At 43.9% G+C, this 22391-nt stretch overlaps 1 protein-coding gene across 2 annotated transcripts in view; it reads right to left on the bottom strand.

The window, feature by feature from the left end:
• tspan13a (tetraspanin 13a) overlaps positions 1 to 22391 on the bottom strand; it is a 100637-nt gene that overhangs the window by 58833 nt on the left and 19413 nt on the right. The window contains exons 1-3 of one of the 2 annotated variants that reach the window (XM_085988410.1): positions 12392 to 12457; positions 9836 to 10003; positions 2555 to 2635 (exon numbers count right to left, since the gene is read on the bottom strand). In XM_085988410.1, coding sequence (XP_085844536.1) covers positions 2555 to 2635; positions 9836 to 10003; positions 12392 to 12442 — 300 coding nt within the window. In that variant the 5' untranslated portion in view covers positions 12443 to 12457. Of the gene's footprint in view, positions 1 to 2554; positions 2636 to 9835; positions 10004 to 12391; positions 12458 to 22391 lie in introns of those variants that run through there. The other variant, XM_085988409.1, reaches the window with a different exon arrangement.

Genomic DNA, 22391 nt, shown 5'->3' with positions numbered 1-22391 from the left:
CTTGCTATCCTATCTGACCCCGAGATGAGCTGCCAACCACATATCCACTCCATCAACAAGAAATATAAACAAAATATTAGCAAAATAAAAAGTGTAACCAACTATATAATACAGAAGCAAAATACTGAGGATGCTGGAAATCTGAAATTAAAACAGAAAATGCTGGAAATACTCAGGTCAGGCAACATCTGTGGAGAGAGAAACAGAGTTAATGTTTTAGGTCGATAACCTTTCGTCAGAACTGGAAAAAGTTAGAGATGTAACAGATTTTAAGGGGGGGGGGGGGGTGAAGGGGGCGGGGATGGGTCCCCTCTCTGACCCCAAACGGTCAGTCCTCAGCAATGGTCCGAGCTTCATCCACTTGCATCCCCATCTCAAAGAATTGTGAGTTCGGCACGATGCTGAGCTCTTTTTCCATTGTCTTCATCTCCGTGCCCACTTCTTTGGCCAGGAGTCGTCCCCCAGCACAATGGGCCCTTTCTCCAGTTTTCAGAATTCTCGTTCTACCTGGACCCCTCCCTCTGGCCTCTTAGCCTCTCTAGATTTTTTCTATCCGAACTGCCGGCGTGACATCAGCCGTCTCAATTTCTCTATTCCCCTCACTCACTCCAACCTAACTCCCTCTGAACTTGCAGCATTCCGTTCGTTCAGATCCAACCCCAACATCGTCACTAAACCTGCTGACAAAGGTGGCGCTGTTGTTGTTTGGCGAACCGACCTCTACCTTGGGGAGGCTAAACGCCAACTCTCAAACACCTCCTCCTACCTCCCCCTGGACCATGACCCGACTACCGAACATCAAGCCATCATTTCCAATACTGTAACTGATCTCATCTCCTCTAGAGATTTTCCCTTCATGGCCACCAATCTTATAGTCCCCCAACCCCACATAGCCCGCGTCTACCTCCTTCCCAAGATCTACAAACAGGACTGCCCTGGTAGACCCATTGCTTCAGCCTGTTCTTGCCCCACGGAACTGATTTCTTCCCATCTCGACTATTTTTTCTCCCCTTGTCCAGTCTCTTCCCACCTACATCTGCAACTCTTCCAACGCCCTCCGCCACTTTAACAGTTTCCAATTTCCTGGCCTCAACCGTCTCCTTTTCAATATGGACATCCAAAACCTCTACACCGCCATCCCCCACCAGGATGGCCTGAGGGCACTCCGCTTCTTCCTTGAACAGAGGCCCAACCAGTCCCCATCCACCACCACCCTCCTTCACCTGGCTGAACTTGTTCTCACGTTGAACAACTTCTCCTTTGACTCCACTCACTTCCTCAAAATAAAAGGTGTCGCTATGGGTACCCGCATGGGTCCTAGCTATGCCTGCTTTCTTGCGGGGTGCATGAAACATTCTTTGTTTCAGTCCTACTCAGGTCCCTCCCTCTTTATCCAGTACATTGAAGACTGTATATGTGCAGTTTCCTGATCTTGTCCTGAACTGGAATATTTAATTCACTTTGCTTCCAATTTCCAACCTTCCCTCATCTTCACATGATCCATCTCTGACTCTTCACTTCCTCAACTTCTCCATCTCCATTTCTGGGGCTAGGCTATCGACAAACAAACATCGACTTTAAACCCAGTGACTCCCACAGCTAACTGGACTAAACTTCCTCCCACCCTGCTTCCTGCAAGGATTCTATCCCATTCTCCATCACAACTGTTCTGATGATGCCACCTTCCATACTAGTGCTTCCGATAGGTGTTCATTTTTCCTCAACCGAGGATTCCCCCTCTACCATGGTTGATATGGTCCTCGACCATGTCAGTTCCATTTCCCGCACTTCTGCTCTCATCCCTTCCCCTCCCTCCCAGAACCACAATAGGGTTCCCCTTGTCCTCACCTTTCACCCCACAAGCCTCTACATTCAACGGATCATCCTCCGCCATCTCCAGTGTGATCCCACCACCAAACACATCTTCCCCTTCCTTTCAGCATTCCGAAGGGAGCACACCCTGGTTCACGCCTCAATCACCCCGAACCCCTCCCCTTCCCACCACACCTTCCTACCACACCTTCCTGTGCAAGCGCAGGAGATGCAACACCTGCCCTTTTACTTCCTCCCTTTCTACTGTCCAGGGCTCCATATGTTCCTTCTAGGTGAAACAGCGATTTAGTTTTACTTCTAGCAATTTAGTATACTGTATTCGCTGCTCACGATGCGGTTTGCTCTACATTGAGGATCACGAGCTTTCGGTCGCCTGTTACTTTAATTCTCCACTTCACTCCCACTCTGACCTCGGCCTCTTACACTTTTCCAATGAAGCTCAACGCAAGCTCAAGGAACAGCACCTCATCTTTCTATTAGGCACTTTGCAGCCTTCTGGACTCAACAGAGTTCAACAATTTCAGGCCATAACCTCTGCCCCTATTGTTTTCAGATGGCCGCTGTTGATGATTCTGCTATACACACATTTACATCTCTTCCAATGCATAAATCAGGTCAGCAGCTAAGCAGAACAAAAAAAGGTTAGTTCAGATCAATGCAATGGGAGAAATTAAGGAACATTTCTGAACTTGCAAAATAATGAAGCACTAAACGTTCTCACCTGTTGATTCTCATTGAGCGCGAGGCTTGCACAGGAGATTGAGAACTGGACTACAAACACCATGAACAAAATGATCATATACTAATAGTCAGTAGTCAAGGAAGATATTAATAACTTTAAATCTTTTGCTGATCTTATGGCATACTGTAATATGCAACTATCACATCAGAATATTTCTGACCTTAATAAAAATCATCAAACAAGGTTTTTTGGCCATTTTTCTGTAGATAGGATTTGAAAAAAAAGTTACTTTCAATTTTATGTTTTTTAAGCCATGTTTATTCTCCAGTTTAAGAAGGTGGTTTCTATACCAAATTCCTATTCGTATGCTGGAAGTAGTATTCCCCAGATACTAAACGGTAAGCAGTTTGTTAGTTTGTCTAAGTAATTGGAAAACACCTCACACCTATTATATTGGAAAGTCCTTCGATCCCCATCTGTCTGTGAACAGATTGGAGTTAGAGAAAGACAAAAGGAGAGAAGGAAAGACAAGAGAGAAGGCTGTGGGAGCAGTCAAGTTTGTTAAAGAGAAAGCTGTGAAGGCCATTGCTAAGGCAAAGAGGTTAGAAATACTGGAAGATAGTTAGAATACATCTTATTTATGCCAAGTAAGATGACCTACTGATGAGGAAATTTGGAGGGTTCTTTATTTTGCATAATTACATGAAGGTAAGTTGGACTGCTTGAACTAAGCGAGTCTGATCTTAATGCTGCTCTGTAATTTCACCTCACTTTCATCTTAGCAATTCATATCAAGCCTCGTCTCTTGGTCCATATTCAGAAAGAATGAAGTAGCACATGGACTGGATATTTGTATCTTTTGCACAAGTCACAAATGGGGTATTGCTACATTGCTGGGTTAAGCTATCTTGCAAGTAGATATAGAGCATTAAAAGTCAACTTCCGTAAAAGAAAGATGTTCGGACCACTTATGAGGCAGCCAACACTAACGAACCCAAGATGATAATTATGGCAGACCCGAGTTTGTAGCACTTGCCATTTTTTCCCCAGTCCAGTAAAGAAATCAACAAATTTTTATTAGCAAAAAGTTATGGCACTTCAATTCTCTATACCATTCTATCTGGTTCACAATTAGAAATATATTATCCAGACTTTAATTTTCCACATTTTTAAATCATTCAAATTTTAGACAATGTATTAAGCGAACATGTAAACGGTGATCTAAATTAGTTAATCCTTTGAGGGATATTGGGCAATTTTTGGATCTTTAAAAGTAGTTGTGTGTCTCAGAACATGTTGGGGGGAAAAATCATCTGCACAGAATTCTGATTTAGTCTTTTTATATTCATTAGATTTTGCAGGGGATTGGACAGAGAAGCAACAGGCAATTTAGATATAACAACAGAAAATGCTGGAAAAACTCAGCAAGTCAGGCAACATCCGTGGAGAGAAATTTGAGTTGACGTTTCGGGTTTGACCCTATTTTGGCAAGTTCAGTGTCCATAGCAACTGGTCTAATTTAATTAACTGGTTAATTTCAAGCAGAGCAAAATCCTTAATTGTGTACTATAATGGAGGATATCTCTCTCCTTTTCCCCTTTGGTGGATAAGGCAAAATGGTGGATAATCAACAAATCTCAAAACTCCTTTCAAAATGTGTTTTAAATGAATGTAATGAATTTCTTAGTTTTACTTTAAAGTGAAACATTTGTTTTCTGCTATTCTAAAAAAATTCTGGCAGTCTCAAATCTCACTGGTCTCCTAATCCAAAACCCCAATTTGCATGAAGATGCTGGCAGTAATTCAAGGGTGTGGATTATGAGATGGTGAATAGTTAAAGATCCACTGTAATACATTTTAGTAAGTAAATGTAAGTGAGTTAAAAAATTGATACACAGTGATAAAATCATTTTTCTACAATAGTTTTATGAAGTAAAATTTCTGTAGAACATATACATTTCTAAGGAACACAAGTTTGTGAATTCAGGTATTAAAATTCATGCAATTACAGATAAGTAAAATAAACATTTAGTGTTTCTTTTTGCAAGGCAACTAGAGGCAAACAAAAGGAAGTATCTTTAAAATGGATCAAAATAGAAAAAAAAACCTTGATCTTTATTGCAAATGTATAGTTTGAACTTTTAAAAATCCAGTTTGATTTCAATTATCATCGCTTCAGTCATTAACAAGAGTACAGCAGACAGGAGAGAAACAATGAACCAATTCTCGAACTCCATCCAAACTGCAGCTGCCATCTGCAGCTAAGCAGTGTAATGTTAAATTATGCAAACAATGCGTCATTGTGTTCCTGAAACAGGTGCCTGCTTAATGTTAAGTATCAATGATTAATTATTTACATTCTTACTCATACTGTTGTTCATCTATGTACTTTGTTGAAATAATGCAAATTCCACAAATAGTCCCATGGCAGATTATTGGCCTCAATACTTTTAAACAGTCCAAGAGCAGAGTAGAAGCCATTTAATCTGCGCACACACTGGTAGAAACTGATCTATCCTAATTATCCCTATTGTTTGCATGCCTCCTTGACACAGCCATCTTCCCAAACTACCTGTTGCTCAGTCAGCCCAGAGACACACAGCTGCTCCAATTTTCCACATCACTGCCCTGCCAATTCTTTCCCAACTTTTAAATTATTTTCTCTTTTTCAATTACATAGAATTTTACAACATTTTCTCTCATGACAGCTGTTGATGATTCTGCCAGGCTATTTATACCTCTTCTAGACTCATCTTTTGTTTCTTTACTTGTCCCATTACCATCTCCTTCTGCTTTATACAATCATACCTTTTGTCATTTAATAACTCCTGCCTTGCACCCCATCACAGACCTTCCCTTTTGTTCTTTCCTCCTCTCCCCCATTTCCTGCCCCTGCACTTGCTTAAAATCTGTTACATCTCTAACTTTTTCCAGTTCTGACAAAACGTTACCAACCTGAAACGTTAGTTCTGTTTCTCTCCACAGATGCTGCCTGACTTGCTGAGTTTTTCCAGCATTTTCTGTTTTTATTTCCTTTCTTTCCTTCCCCGTCTGTCCTGAACAATTTAGATCAAGGAATATTTAGTACGCAATTCTGCCCATTTTTGAGCCAGGTCACTGTTATCACCACATCATCATATTCCCATGTGGCTATTTGCGCCTGTAGCTCAACAACCTTATTTACCACGTTTCGTGCATTTACACACATGCACTGTAAACCTATCTTGGACCCTCTTATATTCTCTCTTAACCTGACCCCACCTAATACTCTACTATTTCTCACACTAATGCTATCTGTCTCTCCCAATTCTTTGTGCACCTTGTTTCTCCTTTCTAATGCTACATCCTGGTGCCTATCCCCCTGCCAAATTAGTTTAAACCCTCCCCAACAGCAATAGCAAACCTCCCCGCAAGGGTATTGGTCCCAGCTCTGTTGAGGTGCAACCCATCCGGCTTGTACAGGTTCCAACTCCCCCAGAACCGGTCCCAATGTCCCAGGAATCTAAAGCCCTCTTTCCTGCACCATCTCTCCAGCCACCCATTCATCTGCTCTATCCTCCTATTTCTATAATCACTAGCTCGTGGCTCTGGGAGTAATCTAGAGAATACTACTTTTGAAGTCCTGCTTTTTAATCTTTCCTAGCTCCTAAAATCTGCCTGCAGGACCATATCCCTCTTTCTACCTATGTCGTTGATAACGATATGGACCACAATCATATGGATCTCAAACAAGCGTGCTAAGCTTGAATAAAGGAGACTATGAAGGTATGAGAGCGGAATTGAGTAGAGTGGATTGGGAAAATAGATTAAAAGGGTAAGACGATACATGATCAGTGGTGTACATTTAAGGAGTTATTTTACACCTTCCAAAAAATATATATTCCACTGAGAAGAAAAGGGTGTAAAAAAAAGACAGCCATCCGTGGCTAAGTAAAGAAATTAAGGATAGTATTCGACTAAAAACAAGGGCATATAAAGTAGCCAAATCTAGTGGGAGGATAGAGGATTGGGAAAACTTTAAAAGACATGAAAAAATAACAAAAAGATTGATTAAGAAAGGGAAGATAGATTATGAAAGTAAATTAGCAAAAAATATAAAAACAGATAGTAAAAGTTTTTATAGTTATATAAAAAGAAAAAGGGTGGCTAAAGTAAATGTTGGTCCCTTAGAGGATGAGACCAGGAAATTAATGGTGGGAAATATGGAGATGGCAAAAACACTGAATGAATATTTTGTATCAGTCTTTACAGTAGAAGACACTAAGAATATCCCAACACTGGACAAACAGGGGGCTATAGTGGGGGAGGAGCTAAACACGATCAAAATCACTAAGGAAGTGGTACTCGGTAAAATAATGGGACTCAAGGCGGATAAATCACCTGGACCTGATGGCTTACATCCTAGGGTCTTGAGGGAAGTGGCGGTAGGGATTGTGGATGCATTAGTAATAATTTTCTGAAACTCCCTGGACTCAGCAAAGCTCCTGGCAGACTGGAAAACTGCTAATGTAACACCCTTATTTAAATAGGGCAGTAGACAGAAGGCTGGAAACTATAGACCGGTTAGCCTAACATCTATGGTAGGTAAAATTTTGGAGTCCATTATTAAGGAGACAGTAACAGGACATTTGGATAATCATAATTTAATAGGACAAAGTCAGCATTGTTTTATGAAGGGGAAGTCACGTTTGACAAATTTGCTGGAGTTCTTTGAGGAAGTAACATATAGGGTGGATAAAGGGGAACCAGTGGACGTAGTGTATTTAGACTTCCAAAAGGCATTTGACAAGGCGCCACACAAAAGATTATTGCTTAAGATAAAAAATCACGGGATTGGGGGTAATATTCTGGCATGGATAGAGGATTGGCTATCTAACAGAAGGCAGAGAGTTGGGATAAATGGTTCATTCTCAGACTGGCAATCAGTAACTAGTGGTGTTCCGCAGGGGTCAGTGCTGGGTCCCCAACTCTTTACAATCTATATTAACGATTTGGAGGAGGGGACCGAGTGTAACATATCAAAGTTTGCAGGTGATACTAAGATGGGAGGGAAAGTAGTGAGTGAGGAGGACATAAAAAACCTGCAAGGGGACATAGACAGGCTAAGTAAGTGGGCAGAGATTTGGCAGATGGAATACAATACTGGAAAGTGTGAGGTTATGTACTTTGGCAGGAAAAATCGTAGAGCAAGTTATTATCTTAATGGCAAGAAACTGGAAAGTACTGAAGTACAAAGGGATCTGGGGGTCCTGGTGCACGAAACTCAAAAGGTTAGCATGCAGGTGCAGCAAGTGATTAAGAAGGCCAATGTTGGCTTTCATTGCTAGGGGGATAGAATATAAAAATAGGGAGGTATTGCTTCAGTTGTACAAGGTATTGGTGAGACCACACCTGGAATACTGCATACAGTTTTGGTGTCCATACTTAAGAAAAGACATACTTGCTCTCGAGTCAGTACAAAGAAGGTTCACTCGGTTAATCCCGGGGATGAGGGGATGGACATATGAGGAGAGGTTGAGTAGATTGGGACTCTACTCATTGGAGTTCAGAAGAATGAGAGGCGATCTTATTGAAACAGAAGATTGTGAAGCGGTTGGATCGGGTGGATGCGGGAAGGATGTTTCCGATGGTGGGTGAAACTAGAACTAGGGGGCATAGGCTTAGAATAAGGGGCTGCTCTTTCAAAACTGAGATGAGGAGGAACTACTTCACTCAGAGGGTGGTAGGTCCATGGAATATGCTGCCCCAAAAAGCTGTAGAAGCTACATCATTACATAAATTTAAAACAGAAATAGACAGTTTCCTAGAAGTAAAGGGAATTAAGGGTTACGGGGAGCGGGCAGGAATTTGGACAGGAGTCTAGGTTCGGATCGGACATGGCCCTGTGGGTAGCGGAGCGGGCCCAGGGGCCGTGTAGCCTGATCCTGCTCCTATTTCGTGTGTCTAATTCTGTTAGATTCAGGAGATGGTTCTGTGATAGTAGATTGGCGGTTAGGATCAGATCAGCCATGATCTTATTGAATGGCGGAGCAGGCTCGAGGGGCCGATTGGCCCACTCCTGCTCCTATTTCTTATGTTCTTACAACCTCTGACTGTTCACCCTCCCTCCTCAGAATGTTCTGCAGCCGCTTAATGATATCCTTGATCCTGGCACCAGGGAGGCAACATACCATCCTGGAATCACATCTGCAGCCACAGGAACGCCTGTCTGTTCCCCTAACCATTGAATCCTCTAACACTATTGCTTTCCCGATCTTCCTCCTCTTGCCACCCCGTACCGCCATAGACTTGGCTCTGCTGCACTCCCCAGAGGAACCACTGCCCTCACCAGCATTCAGTACTGAATGACTTTCTTCTAAATATTTACTGCAATTCCAATGTGTCTCAGCCTCATCAGAAGAGCAACCATGAATTTAACCTGTGTGATATTTCCAAACCAGCCATTCTGTGGTTTCAGAATTAGATGGCCAATTAGAGGAGTCTTTTGTGCTGTGAACCCATTCCCCTAGGAACAGGATTGAAACCATGCAAACTCAATACAGGAAACTTTGGTTTATCCGGAGGTTATATGTCCGGAATACTCGATCTAACAGCAAAAATCAGGAGCCGTTTTCTGTAAGTTTTTTTTTAGTTCTCGTTGCTTTTTTTCCCCCCCCAGTCAGGCACTGCAAGGTCTGTAGCTATAGCAACAGCTTCAGCTAGAGACGCTTGCAGCTGCAGCCGACTGTTTTGAAGCTGTTGCTAAGCAACAGGGTTTGTTGATTCACACGGAGCTTTTCAGTTCCGTATCTCTCAACATTAACGCTGGTATGTCCGGCACTTTTGATGGTAGGGCACCAGCTCGGTCCCGTCAGTGCCGGATATCAGAAAGTTTCCTGTATATGAAAGAATTGTACACCCAGCAGACTTTAATCCCATTAATCTCAGCTGGAGACTTGAACTCTGGTCCCAAAGAAAAAAGACTTGCATTTATATAGCGCCTTTCACGACCACCGGACGTCTCAAAGCGCTTTACAGCCAATGAAGTACTTGGAGTGTAGTCACTGTTGTAATGTGGGAAAAGGTGATTGGCCAGCACCTAACCCCAGTACACCACTCAAATCAATGTTAAGCCCTGTTTGCTCATGGTTTCACGGTCATCTTTTGCACAAAAGCATAACAAAATAAAAATTCAATAGTGTACTATAAGATGTACACTTCTATTTACATTGTACTATATGATTCTCTTTCATGCTTCATTAAAAACCCATTGTTTTGAACAATCTATGTCTCAATGATCTCAGTAAATATTAGATCATTATTTTTCTGTTCAAAGGATACGAAAAACAGTAACACTTGGTGGTGCTTAATGGCTCCCAACAGTCCAATCAAAGCAATGAGGAAAAGAAAGATTCCCACTCCAATCACTCCTGCGACAACAGAGAAGCTTGTAACGAGTCCAAAGGTTTTACCCCATGCTGCAATTCCAATCAGCAATAGACTCACCAGCTGTGAAAAGAAAGGCATAAATTTAGAATTAGACACCCGTCGCTTCACCACTGACCGCAACTTCCTGGCCCTTAGAACGGCTTCAGATGATCATATACACATGTTCTACTGCATTCTCGTTATCTATCAAATCGGTCATTTCTTCAAAAGTAAATTTGTCAAACACAACTTGCTTTTAACAAATGTGTGCTGACTGTCCTTGATTAATTCAACTATTTCTGAATGTTTACAAATCTTCTCAAATGATGGATTTGAGAAAATGTGTTTTTTTAAGCTGCACAACTGTAAAATCAGTGAGCTGAATTTCAAGGCTAATGTTCAAGCCCAGGGCAACACCTAGTTCCTTTTCATTTAACATGCACTTCACGGGTACACTAGCAGTAAATATAATTGTACAGCTATGACTTTTAATAATATAATTTAACTGATATAGATTTGTTTGCTACCAATTCTTCTAGAGATTACAAGAATGGATAACAACTGGCCTCAGAGCAGTACCGTTACTTCTAATGGAATAATGAAGTGCAGAGAAATTTCTCAGTCTTCAAGGAGAAGTCATTGATCAAACAGAGAAGGAAATTTAAAATCATAACAAAAATCTTTGCGTGGAAGTTTTTGCAAAAAAATTCCCTTAGTCTTGATGCAGAAATAGTCACATTGTTTCTCTCAAAGCATTACGCACACTATTTACAGCAGTTTTGCTTTGACATTATAAAAAGAGATCATTGTTATCTGGTTTGCCACAAGAGATGAAGTACAAAAGGTACCAAGCAATGCCATGTGATAATTCATCTGCAGACTGTGGGCTCAAATAACAATGTACTGCATAGTACGATTAAGTAAACGGTCAAGAACTTTAATGCATAATTACTGTTTTATTTAGTTTTGGTAAAATTAGTGATTATATTGTGTTTATTTAGAAAAAGTCGTCAATAAATTCAATGCAAGAAATACCTTCTGGGTATTTTATCACTGCCAAACTATTAAATGTTGTCATCTGAAATGAACATTTGTCAATATTTGAAGCAAGAAAAATCTTTTTGGCAATTATCATGTTTTAAAAAAAAATTATGGATTAAAGCATAGGTTCAGTGGTTCTCCAAAGACAGATGATGAAGGGAGGGGTGGGAAAGAGGCAGGTGAAATAATTAGGTTCCTTTTGCTCATTACTAGTGGCCAACTAAAAGACAACATTGCCAGAGCCCTGGAAAAAGGTGGTCTTATCCACCATCTCACTTAACAAATGGGTAACAGCGGGTGCACGGAGGGAAAGTAAGATAAGAATGGAGAAAAAAAATCAAAATCAAAAAAGAGCTTTCAGCAAGAAGCTTACTGAAAGAAACTGTCAACTAAGGAGAACTTTACCATCTAGCACAATGGTTTGGGTCAGTTTATTGGTAGAACTGGATAACACAACAACAGCATTTATACAGAAAGTTTAATGCAGGGAAACATTTGCAAATGCTTCAAAACAGGGAGGGGCACAAACACCAAGCAGAGATTAGGGGGTAGGGGAAGAGCAATGGGAGGGGAGTGCAGGTGCAGGTATGGTTGAAGAGGTAGGTTTGGAGGAGACTTTTGAGGATAGCGCAAGATGTAGCACAGCAGAGGGGATTGGGAAGAGAATTCCACAGTACACAGGTGTGATGGCTGAAGTCTTTGCTACCTATGATGGAGCAAGAATTCGAAGAGCAGAAGTTATAAGATGAGATATTGGGCTGGAGGAGGTTGCAAAGTTAAGGGTGAGCATAGAACGATTAGAGACAAATTTGCTTGTTCTGTTCCAAGTGTTACAGAATGAGTTCACGTGTTGGCACAAAAGCCAACACAAACACATTGCAAAAGGGTTAAGGGGGAAAAGCATTACATCATTTTTAAAAACAATTATAATCCTGTCCATGGAGTTAACAGCTGAAACAAATACAATGCATTCAACATGTTTAAATAATTACACATTTCAGTGAAAGGCGTTCATCCTTTGGATCAACGTTGGAAATCCGCAGTAATGGATCGCAAAAAATCCTACATCCCATCTGCATCAATGAAGTGAAACAAGCAGAACAAGGAGACTTTGCAATGGTTTGATCAGAATTAAAGAAGCCATCATCATTTAAATAAAATGTTATGACATTCTAGGAACATGTGATGTAAACAACATAAGGGGGGGGGGGGGGCATTACTGATGTGTGTCTCTATATTGGAAACTGCTTTTACCACTGCTAATTTTACCCAAGATTTATCTCTACAGGTAGAAAGTGCACATATTCGCAGTGCCCAACATAAGTATATTTTTAAGCAGTCTCCGAAACATGCTCCTTGTTTATTTTAACCTATTTATACTTACTACAAGCCACATTATAGCAGAATTACAGAACGGGAAACACTTACTTGTCTATCTATGACACTCCCCTGATCATCAGCTTTCTTTTGATATAACATGTGTAGGTACGCTCTATAACTTTTGAGTGTATAGCGGACAGACACAGACAGACAAACCAACCACTATTATATACTAGCTGGAGTGCCCGGCGGTGACGAGGCTTTTTCGAGGGCATGTTGTTGTTGGAGAGAGAGAGAGAGAGAGAGAGAGAGAGAGAGAGAGAGAGAGAGAGAGAGAGAGAGAGCGCGCGACGGGGGGGGGGGGGGGGGAAAGAGCGCGCGCGACTGAGGGGGGGGGAGGGGGAGCGAGCGGGGGGAGGGGGAAGCGGAGAGAGAGAGAGAGAGAGAGAGAGAGAGAGAGAGAGAGAGAGAGAGAGAGAGAGAGAGAGAGGGAGGGAGGAAGAGGAGGTGGGGGGAGGGGAGAGAGAGGGTGGGGGGGAGGGGAGAGAGGGTGGGGGCAGGGGAGGGAGGGAGAGAGTGTAAAGCAGGGAGAGACAGGAGGAGAGAGGGTGAGGGAGGGAGAGCGTGAGGAGGGGGGAGGGACAGTAAAGCAGGGAGAGATGGGGAGGGAGGGAAAAGAGAGGGGGTGGGACAGGGAGGGAAAGAGTGAGGGGGTGGGACATGGAGGGAGAGCTTACCTTCTTCCTTCCTTCGCAGGGGTCCATCGGGCCACCTTCCCCCCCAGTCGCTCGCTCTCTTCCCCCCGTCGCTCTCTCTTCCCCCCAGTCATATGTCATGACAGATATACCAATCATAGAAAGGGGGTTAGTGTGTTAAATGACATGCCAGGTGCTTAATGGAAAACGGATTTAAACGATCCTAAGATGAGAAGTGCACACAAACAAAAGCATGACAAAATAAAAGGAAAATAAAAAGAGGGAAGAGGGAAAAACCTACATGCAAATACAGCAGATAATAAACTTAAAATGAAATGGGGGTTCTGCCAGTCATGAGAAGAAAAAAGGCCCAAACTACAGACACAGAACCCCTCCCCCTCAGCCTCCACAAACAGTGCTGTGTTTCAACCCAAGTTGTAACCCACCTCTCCTACCCCAGTGACAGACCTTCTTTACATCACAAGCACCCATCTGCAGTGAAGAAAACAATGGGTATAAAGTCTGAAGTTGCTAAAGTTCAAATCAGAAGGTTGCAGAGTGCCAAGCATAAAGGCAAGGTACGGTTCTTGAAGCTTGCATTGAGCTTCAGTGGAACACTGGAGGAGACTAAAGATGGAGAAGCTCAGTAGAAATGGGAGGGGGAATTACAGTGAGTCAGAGACACTCTTGGTGATAGAACTGGGACGTTGTGCAAAGTGGTCATGTAATCTGTATCTGGTCTCCCCAATGTTGTGGAAACAGCAACGTCATCAGCATTTTACGAGCAAGCTCGACTGGCACTTCTCTTGGTGAATGTATGACCGGTTGAGTCTCTTGCTTTAGTGACTGCATTCATTTTTCTAATCAATCTTAACCGCTGGTATACTCAAAATCCAAGAATGGGCTGCACTTGCTGTAGTAGAATTTGAAATTCAAAATGTTGGTATTTGTCTTTATATTCATACACCACTTTACACACTCCTATCAAATTGATGTTGTGGAAAGAGTACATAAACTTTGTATTAGCCTTCCTCAATTTTGTATTTTGTTTCTTCTGAATTGACTGTGGCATGACATTACATTGGGGTCCCATGTCGAGGTTAGAACAAACAGAGCTGTCATTCATTCGTTCTCCATTCCATAAGTGTTCTTGCTGTGTTTTGCTCCTCAAGCAATACCAACAGTTTTCTGTAGATATAGGATTGTTTTTACTTAGTAATCTGGCTATGACTTGATCATCTATCAAAATGACTACAAGCCAGGCTTTAATGAGGCTATCAATTCAATTCAATTCAAATCGCTTTATTGGCATGACAAATTACATCTTATGTTGCCAAAGCATCGGAAAACATTCATGTTTGTTCACAAAAATACAGATCTATCCATACAGTGTATAAACAGATATATCCCAGAGTGTATAAATATACTTTCATGTAATTTATATATACTCTTTTCTTATATTTAGTGGTTGTCCCTGTTTATGGCAAGCTGTAACATAGTGTGCCGCTACTGTTACGCAATTTCTCTCTTCCCCTAGTAGGTATGGGAGTTTTTGTTCGTCATTCAAATTTCTGAATTCCGGGCATATTTTTGTAAATTTTGGGTAGAAATTCTCCCTTATGCCCTGATATTTTCTACAAGCTGTGAGGAAGTGCATCTCTGTCTCCACCACTCCCTGACTGCAGTGAGAGCATATCCTGTTCTCTCTTGGTAGCCGGGTCTGCCTGTGTCTATCTTTTTCGATCGCCAGGCTATGTTCACTAAGTCTGTACATTGTCAAGATTTTTCTCAGTTTGCTGTCCTTTACCATGGTCAGGTAATCAGCTATGTTGTATTGTCTGTTTAGGGCCAAGTAGCAATTGAGTTTGCTTTGGGTTTTTGTTGTTTCTGCCCAATATGTCAGATATTTTTCCTTTTGCTTAGCGACGATTGTGTTGGGTCGAATTCTTTGTGTTACACTGTCACTGTCCTGGGGCTGGTTATTGTTAGTAGTGTTAGTAGTTACTTCACCGAGTCCCAGGACTAGTTGACTGAGGGTATTCTTCTTTATGGTCATCTCTTGGCATTTCAGGGTGTCGTAGTGATAGCATTGGGGGTTGCTCATTTCTAGGTGTTTCCAAAATTTGGTGGCTCTTTTTTGGATAGTGATTATTAATGGATATTGGCCTAGTTCTGCCCTGCATGCATTGTTTACGGTTTTCCTTGGAGTCCGGAGGATACTTTTACAGAATTCTGCATGTAGGATCTCAATTGGGTGTTTGTCCCATTTTGCAAATTCTTGTTGTGTTAGCGGTCCCCACACCTCACTGCCATAGAGTGCAATTGGTTCAATTAATGATTTGAAAATTGAGCCAAATGCTAATTGGGATTTCTATTTGGATTGATCTTTTAATGGCATAGAAAGCCCTTCTTGCTTTCTCTTTCAGTTCATTCACAGCCAGTTTGTAGTTTCCTGTAGAACTGATTTTTAAGCCCAAGTATGTGTAGTTAGTGGTTTGTTTAATTTTGGTTGTTCCTATTGTGAAATTTATTTTGGGTCCCTGATGTCTGGATCTTTGCTGGAACACAAGGACTTTGGTTTTTTTGGGATTTATTGTCAGGGCCCAAGTCTGGCAGTACGACTCCAGCAGATCCAGGTTCTGCTGTAGACCCTCCTTAGTTGGTGACAGCAGAACCAGGTCGTCTGCATAGAGGAGGAATTTAACCTTGGATTCATATAGGGTGAGGCCGGGTGCTGTCGATTGTTCAAGTAGTTTTGCCAATCCATTTATGTAAATATTAAAGAGTGTCGGTGAGATTGGCGAGCCCTGCGTCACCCCCCGCCCCTGTGGGAAGTATTGTGTTTGTTTGTCTCCAATTTTAACTGCACATTTGTTGTTTGTATACATTGATTTAATTACATCATATGTTTTTCCCCCTACCCCGCTTTCGATAAGTTTCAGGAATAAACCGTCATGCCAGATGGAGTCGAAAGCCTTCTGGAAATCTATAAACCATGCGTAGATTTTGCTTTTGTTATGGTGAACGTGTTTGTCAATTAGGGTCTGTAGGGTGAAGATATGATCTGATGTTCTATAGTTTGGCAGGAATCCAATTTGGCTTTTATTCAAGACATTGTGCTCCTCAAGGAAGTTTATGAGTCTTTTGTTTATGATGCTACAGAATACCTTCCCCAGGTTACTGTTTACACAGATGCCTCGATAGTTATTTGGGTCGACTTTGTCCCCACTTTTGTATATGGGCGTTATGAGTCCTTTGTTCCAGATATCAGGGATTTGTATTTGGGTTTGTATTCACATGACCTGGCCTCCTCCTAGTCCCTTCCCTTGGTCACCTCCAGACTCAGAGGCCGGAATTTTGTTCGGGGAGGTGTGTTGGGGGCGGGGGCGGTCCTCGGCAGGCAGTTTTACTGGCAGGGGCTAATCTGAATGGGAGGCCTCGGTTTCCCATCCGCAGCCAACCAGCTTGATAGTCTGGCTGGCTGCGGGCGGGTAGGCCTCAGTCCAGCATCAGGATCGGTGGGGTGGCAAAGAGAAGAAAGAGGATCGACAGGCGATGGAGGGGGGTGGTCAGGGTTTGGCAGGCAAGCAGGGATCACGGGGATGGTCGGGGTCGGAAAAAAAACCGGGGATCACGGGTTAGAGAGGTTTGGCCGGGGGTGGGGGGGCCCCAGAGGATCACGGTTGGCCTCATCATCATCTTTGGGGGGGTGGGGGGGGAAGACTGAGAATGCGATCGGAGGCCTCGTGGGGAGGGGGTTCTGATCGCAGGGGGTCGGCTAGGCAGGGACCTTGGATCCAGGAGGTAGGTATAAATCCACTTACCTCCTGGATGCAGCAGTCCCCATCTCTGTTTAACGGCCGAGTTTCACGAATTGTGTGAAACCCGTCTGTGGTGTATGTGCCTTTAAGAGCAATTATGGTGTATGTGCCTTTAAGAGCCCCAGGTGTGCGTAATGCTGGTAATTGCCACTTGGGCTATATAAGCCTGTGTATTGTGTATATCCTTTAGAAACCCCCCCCAGACTTGCTTAGTAAATACCTATGAACCAACTCCTGTCTTCAGTGTCTTTATCTACACACGGACATTACACCGTCCACTGGCAGTTAAATTCAAAATGGAGGGGAAAAATAGAGGCTTCCAGCCTCATTATATTTATATTAACATTCCGCCCTCTGGGAGCGGGTTGGTCGCTCGCCCCCCACCCCCCGCCCATCCCACCTCCAGCAAAACCGGAAATGGGCAGAATCAGGCCGGGATTCACATTTTTAACAATTTAACTGCTCACAATCTTTTTTGTAAAATGGGAAAATTCCAGCCAAATACTCCAATGCTTTCCCAGCCTGCCTCCTATCCTCCAGCCACTGTAAGGGTTAGTTTATCCAAAACTCAGCTGTCATACCTGTGGTGTATGTAACCTGTACCACCTTAAGAGACTACCTTAAGAGATGGACTACTTTCTCTTGGCTACTGTATATTGTAGTACCGGTGGTGACCACACCGGTATATAAACTCTGTGTAGTAATTTGCTAAGCAGTTCAGCCCTGACCTTCGATTAGTAAAGACCTGTTTTAGTTATTCTTGCTGTCTGTGTCCAGTGATTTATATTAAGCATATCTGGAACACTCAGACTCAGTGGCGACGAGTCCGATCTTACCCTGCGGCAGTTTGCATCCAAGGCAGCTTCATCCCCAGAACGGGCGTCGAGAAGAGGCATCCGCCCTCATCATCCTGCTGAGCACCGCATTCGCACTGGAGGCATCGAGAACCCGGGGAAATTACTGACCACGAAGTCCTCCATCAGCGACCATCCTACTACCACGGTGGTGGGTAAGCCGATCTAGCGACATGGGCAGAAAGTCGGCCGTGTTGTCAGTGGAGAAGGGGAGGGAAACCGGAGGAAAAAGGGCGGAGAACTCGACCGCAGCCGGTGAAAAGGACCGGGCTGCAATCGGGGCCGAGAGGCGCAGCGACAAGGGCAGCGTTAAGGCCACGAGAACCACGGAGAACTTGACCGCAGCCGGTGTGAAGGGCCGGGCTGCAATCGGGGCTGAGAGGCGCAGCGAGGGAAGCGTTGAGGCCCACGAGAACTGCGGGGGAGCAAAAGCAGCGTCGGGGGAAAGTAAGAACCGCTGGGAGGCGAGAACGGCAACAGCGCGGTCAGCGCCATTGTAGCCAGCGGGGGAAGAAGACAAGCGCGGGACAAGCCGCCAAGCGCGGGAAGCCACCATTGTAGTCGGCGGGGGAAGAAGACAAGCGCGGGAAGCCGCCATCTTGGGAAAATAAAAAAAAATTAAAAAATTCAAGAATGCAGCACGGTGGCATAGTGGTTAGCACTGTTGCCTCACAGCGCCAGGGACCCGGGTTCGAATCCGACCTCGGGTGACTGTCTGTGTGGAGTTTGCACATTCTCCCCGTGTTTGCGTGGGTTTCCTCTGGGTGCTCCGGTTTCCTCCCACAGTCCAAAGATGTGCGGGTTAGGTTGGTTGGCTATGATAAAATTGACCCTTAGTGTTAGGGGGATTAATTACGGGGATAGGGTGGGATATGTGTTGGTGTAGGGGTTACGGGGATCGGGTGGGATATGTGTCGGTGCAGGCTCGATGGGCCGAAATGGCCTCTATCTGCACTGTGGGGTTTCTGTGATTCTGTGATTCTGTGAATGCCTAAACACGGTAACATCACTGCTTTTGATAGCGATGTTGAAGATTGGGCCACGTACGTAGAACACATTGGAGTTTATTGTACAGCAAATGAAGTACCAGATGATAAGAAAGCAATAACATTATTAAACTCAATGGGGGCGAAGACGTACGGGTTATTGAAGCATCTGATAACACCAGATAAACCGGCGGATCAGACTTTCGCGAAAATTGTTACGATCCTGCAAGAACATTTAAACCCCACGCCGCTGATGATAGCGGAACAATTTAAATTTTACAGCAGAACGCAGCTGAAAGAGGAAAGCAACGCTGAATTCTTAATTGAACTGCGTAAGCTATCAAAGTACTGTCAGTTTGGTACAGGACTAGCAGATGCTCTGAGAGATAAATTCGTGTGTGGATTATTAAAAGGAACACAAAGCGTCTGCTAGAAGAAAAGGACCTTGCGCTTGAGAAAGCTGTCACCATTGCAGCATCGCACGAGGCTGCAGCAAGAGGCACCGCGGAAATGCAACTAAGGTCATCGGAACTCAGCACCAATCAAATGGCATTGGGTGCAGTAAAGTGTTATCGTTGCGGAAGGACAACGCACGATCAGAATCAGTGCTGGTTCAAAAATCAGGAATGCAGAAAATGTGGCAAGCTCGGTCACATAGTTAAAGTATGCCAGTCAGGTAAGAAGACCAGCAGCAAAAAGTCACCGCAGGAAAAGTGCAAAAAGGTACACAAGGTGACAGAGAACAGTTTGGATGAACAGAAGACGGATTCAGACTCCAGCAGTAAGGAACTGGGTTGTCTAAAAATACAGAATGTGGGTAACACAGCAGACCACCAAACTATCTGGGTCACACTTCAGATAGCAGGAGTCCAAGTGAAGATGGAATTGGACACTGGATCAGCATTGACGGTCATGAGTAAGCAAGATTACAAAAGGTTATTTCCACACATTCCCTTAAGGGATATGGAGATTGTTTTGAAAACATACACGGGGCAAAGAGTATACCCCATTGGCAAGATAAAGGTAAAGGTGGTCCACAAGGATAAAGAAAGCCGAGGAATGGACTTATGTGTTACCTGAGGGAGGTCCACCATTACTGGGACGGGAATGGATCAGGAGAATAAATATGGACTGGCATTCCTTAAAAGCACTAACTGTAGATTCTGGCAAAAAGGAAGATGTCAAACCTAAACGACTGTCCAGAATATTGGACGATGCTAAAGAGGTGTTCCAGCAGGGACTGGGAACACTGAAAGGAATTACGGCAAACATCAAAGTTGAAGAACATGCAAACCCGAAATTTTTCAAAGCCAGACCGGTACCTTATGCGATACGACCTGCTGTGGAAGCTGAGCTGGAAGGACTAGAACGGTCCGGAGTACTGTCAAAGGTGGACTGGAGTGAATGGGCCACGCCCATTGTTCCCGTCATGAAGCGTTCATCGAGTAACAAACCGGGGGAACCGGGGAAGGTTCGCATCTGTGGCGATTTCAAGATCACTGTTAATCCGGTGCTTCACACGGTGCAATATCCGCTTCCACGGATTGAGGATATCTTCGCTTCGTTGGCTGGCGGGAAACACTTCACCAAGATAGACCTGGCGCAGGCGTATTTACAGATGGAAGTTGAGGAAGCGTCACGCCAGTATCTCACGATCAACACGCATAAGGGCTTATATCGGTATAATACTGGTTTTTGGAGTGGCATCGGCTCCAGCGATTTGGCAAAGGGCCATGGAGCAGGTATTACAGGGAATTCCAGGCACACAATGTTACCTGGACGACATTCTGATTACAGGAAATGATGATGAGGAACACCTTGCAAATTTGGAACAGGTGCTCAACAGATTGAAAGAATATGGACTTCGAGTTAATCACCAGAAATGTGAGTTCTTTCAGAAGCAAATCTCGTACTGTGGTCACGTCATTGACCAGGAGGGGCTTCACAAGTCACTTGACAAGATCGAAGCGGTTGTGAAGGCTCCCGCTCCGGAGAATGTATCCCAGTTGAGGTCGTTCCTAGGGTTGATTAATTTTACCATAAGTTTCTGCCAAATTTATCCACGGTGCTACACCCGCTGAACGCTCTTTTGCAGAAGGGAGTGCCATGGAAGTGGAGCGAGGACTGTAAGCGGGCCTTTCACAAAGGCAAGGCATTGATCACCTCTAAGGAAGTGTTGGCTCACTTTAACCCAACGTTGCCTATTCGGTTAGCTTGTGATGCTTCTCCATATGGTATTGGGGCAGTGCTCTCACATAAGTTGCCAAATGGCTTGGAAAGACCAGTCGCATTCGCATCCAGGTCATTGACCTCCGCTGAGCGCAACTATGCTCAGATAGATAGGGAGGCTCTCAGCCTTGTGTGGGGAGTAAAAAAAATGTAATCATTACCTGCAAGGGCAAAAGTTTACGCTGCTGACAGACCACCAGCCGTTGGTTTCCATTTTTAACCCTAAGAAGGGTGTTTCGGTGATGACAGCGCAGAGGCTCCAGAGATGGTCCCTTTTCCTAGGGGCACATCAATATCAGATAGAATTCAAAAGGTACAAAGCAACATGGTAATGCTGATGGGCTGTCGCGCCTGCCACTACCTACAGCGGAAGAGGCATCGACAGTTGACCCTGTTGAGCTATTTCAGTCGACCATCATCGAATGTTTACCAGTCACCAATGCAAGTATTGAGAGAGAAACCAGGAACGACCCGACACTGTCTCGGGTCTACGAATTGACAGTGAAAGGCTGGCCAGCTCATGGTGAACCACTGTTACTGGCATTCTCAGCCAGACGAGAACAGCTGTCCGTCTGTCAAGGAACATTGATGTATGGAACACGGGTGATTATTCCTCCTAAATTAAGGGAGAGAGTTCTAAAGGAACTGCATGAAGGTCATCTTGGGGGGGGGGGGGGGGGGGGGGGGGGAGTCAAGATGAAAAGCCTTGCTAGGGCTTATGTGTGGTGGCCAGGCATCGACCAACAAATAGAGGATCTGACTAAAAGCTGCTCAGGGTGCCAAAAAGTTCAAAATGCACCTCCAATTGCACCGCTGCATCCATGGGAATGGCCTTCAACCCCATGGCAACGTGTACATATTGACTTCGCAGGTCCATTCATGGACTCCGTGTTTTTAATTGTGGTAGACGCACATTCTAAATGGCCAGAAGTGATTAAGATGGCGACCACTACCTCGGAAAAGACGATCGCAGTTCTAAGAACAATATTCGCAAGAAATGGACTGCCAGAACAAATATGTTCAGACAACGGACCGCAGTTCATGTTAGATGAATTCCAGAAATTCATGAAGAAGAATGGGGTGAAACATTATACCTCTGCTCCATATCATCCGGCTACAAATGGGTTGGCCGAGAGATTTGTACAAACGTTCAAAAAGGCGATAAAGGCCATGAACGAAGACCAGATTCCACTACAACACAAGGTGGACAATTTCCTAATGGCATATCGAAACGCCACTCATGCAGTGATAAATCAAAGCCCTGCCATGATGTTCTATAACAGGAGGTTGCGGTCCAGGTTGGACTTGTTAAAACCAAATGTGCGGAGGGAAGTAGAAAACAAACAGTTCCAGCACATAAATAACAGGACCACTCGGAGTTTCGAAATAGGACAACCAGTGTTAGCCCGGGACTATAAGAATGAGAAATGGCAGTTGGGAACAATTCGTGCCAGACAAGGACCCTTGATGTACACGGTACATATTGGTGAAACCGTAATACGACGTCATGCTGACCAACTTGT

This window comes from Somniosus microcephalus, chromosome 5, assembly GCF_052327205.1.
Source record: "Somniosus microcephalus isolate GS21.2 chromosome 5, FLI_Smic_1.0, whole genome shotgun sequence".
In the NCBI taxonomy this organism is placed as follows: Eukaryota; Metazoa; Chordata; class Chondrichthyes; order Squaliformes; family Somniosidae; genus Somniosus; species Somniosus microcephalus.
The sequence above is the reverse complement of the archived record's forward strand: the minus strand, read 5'-3'. Positions and strand labels throughout refer to the sequence as shown.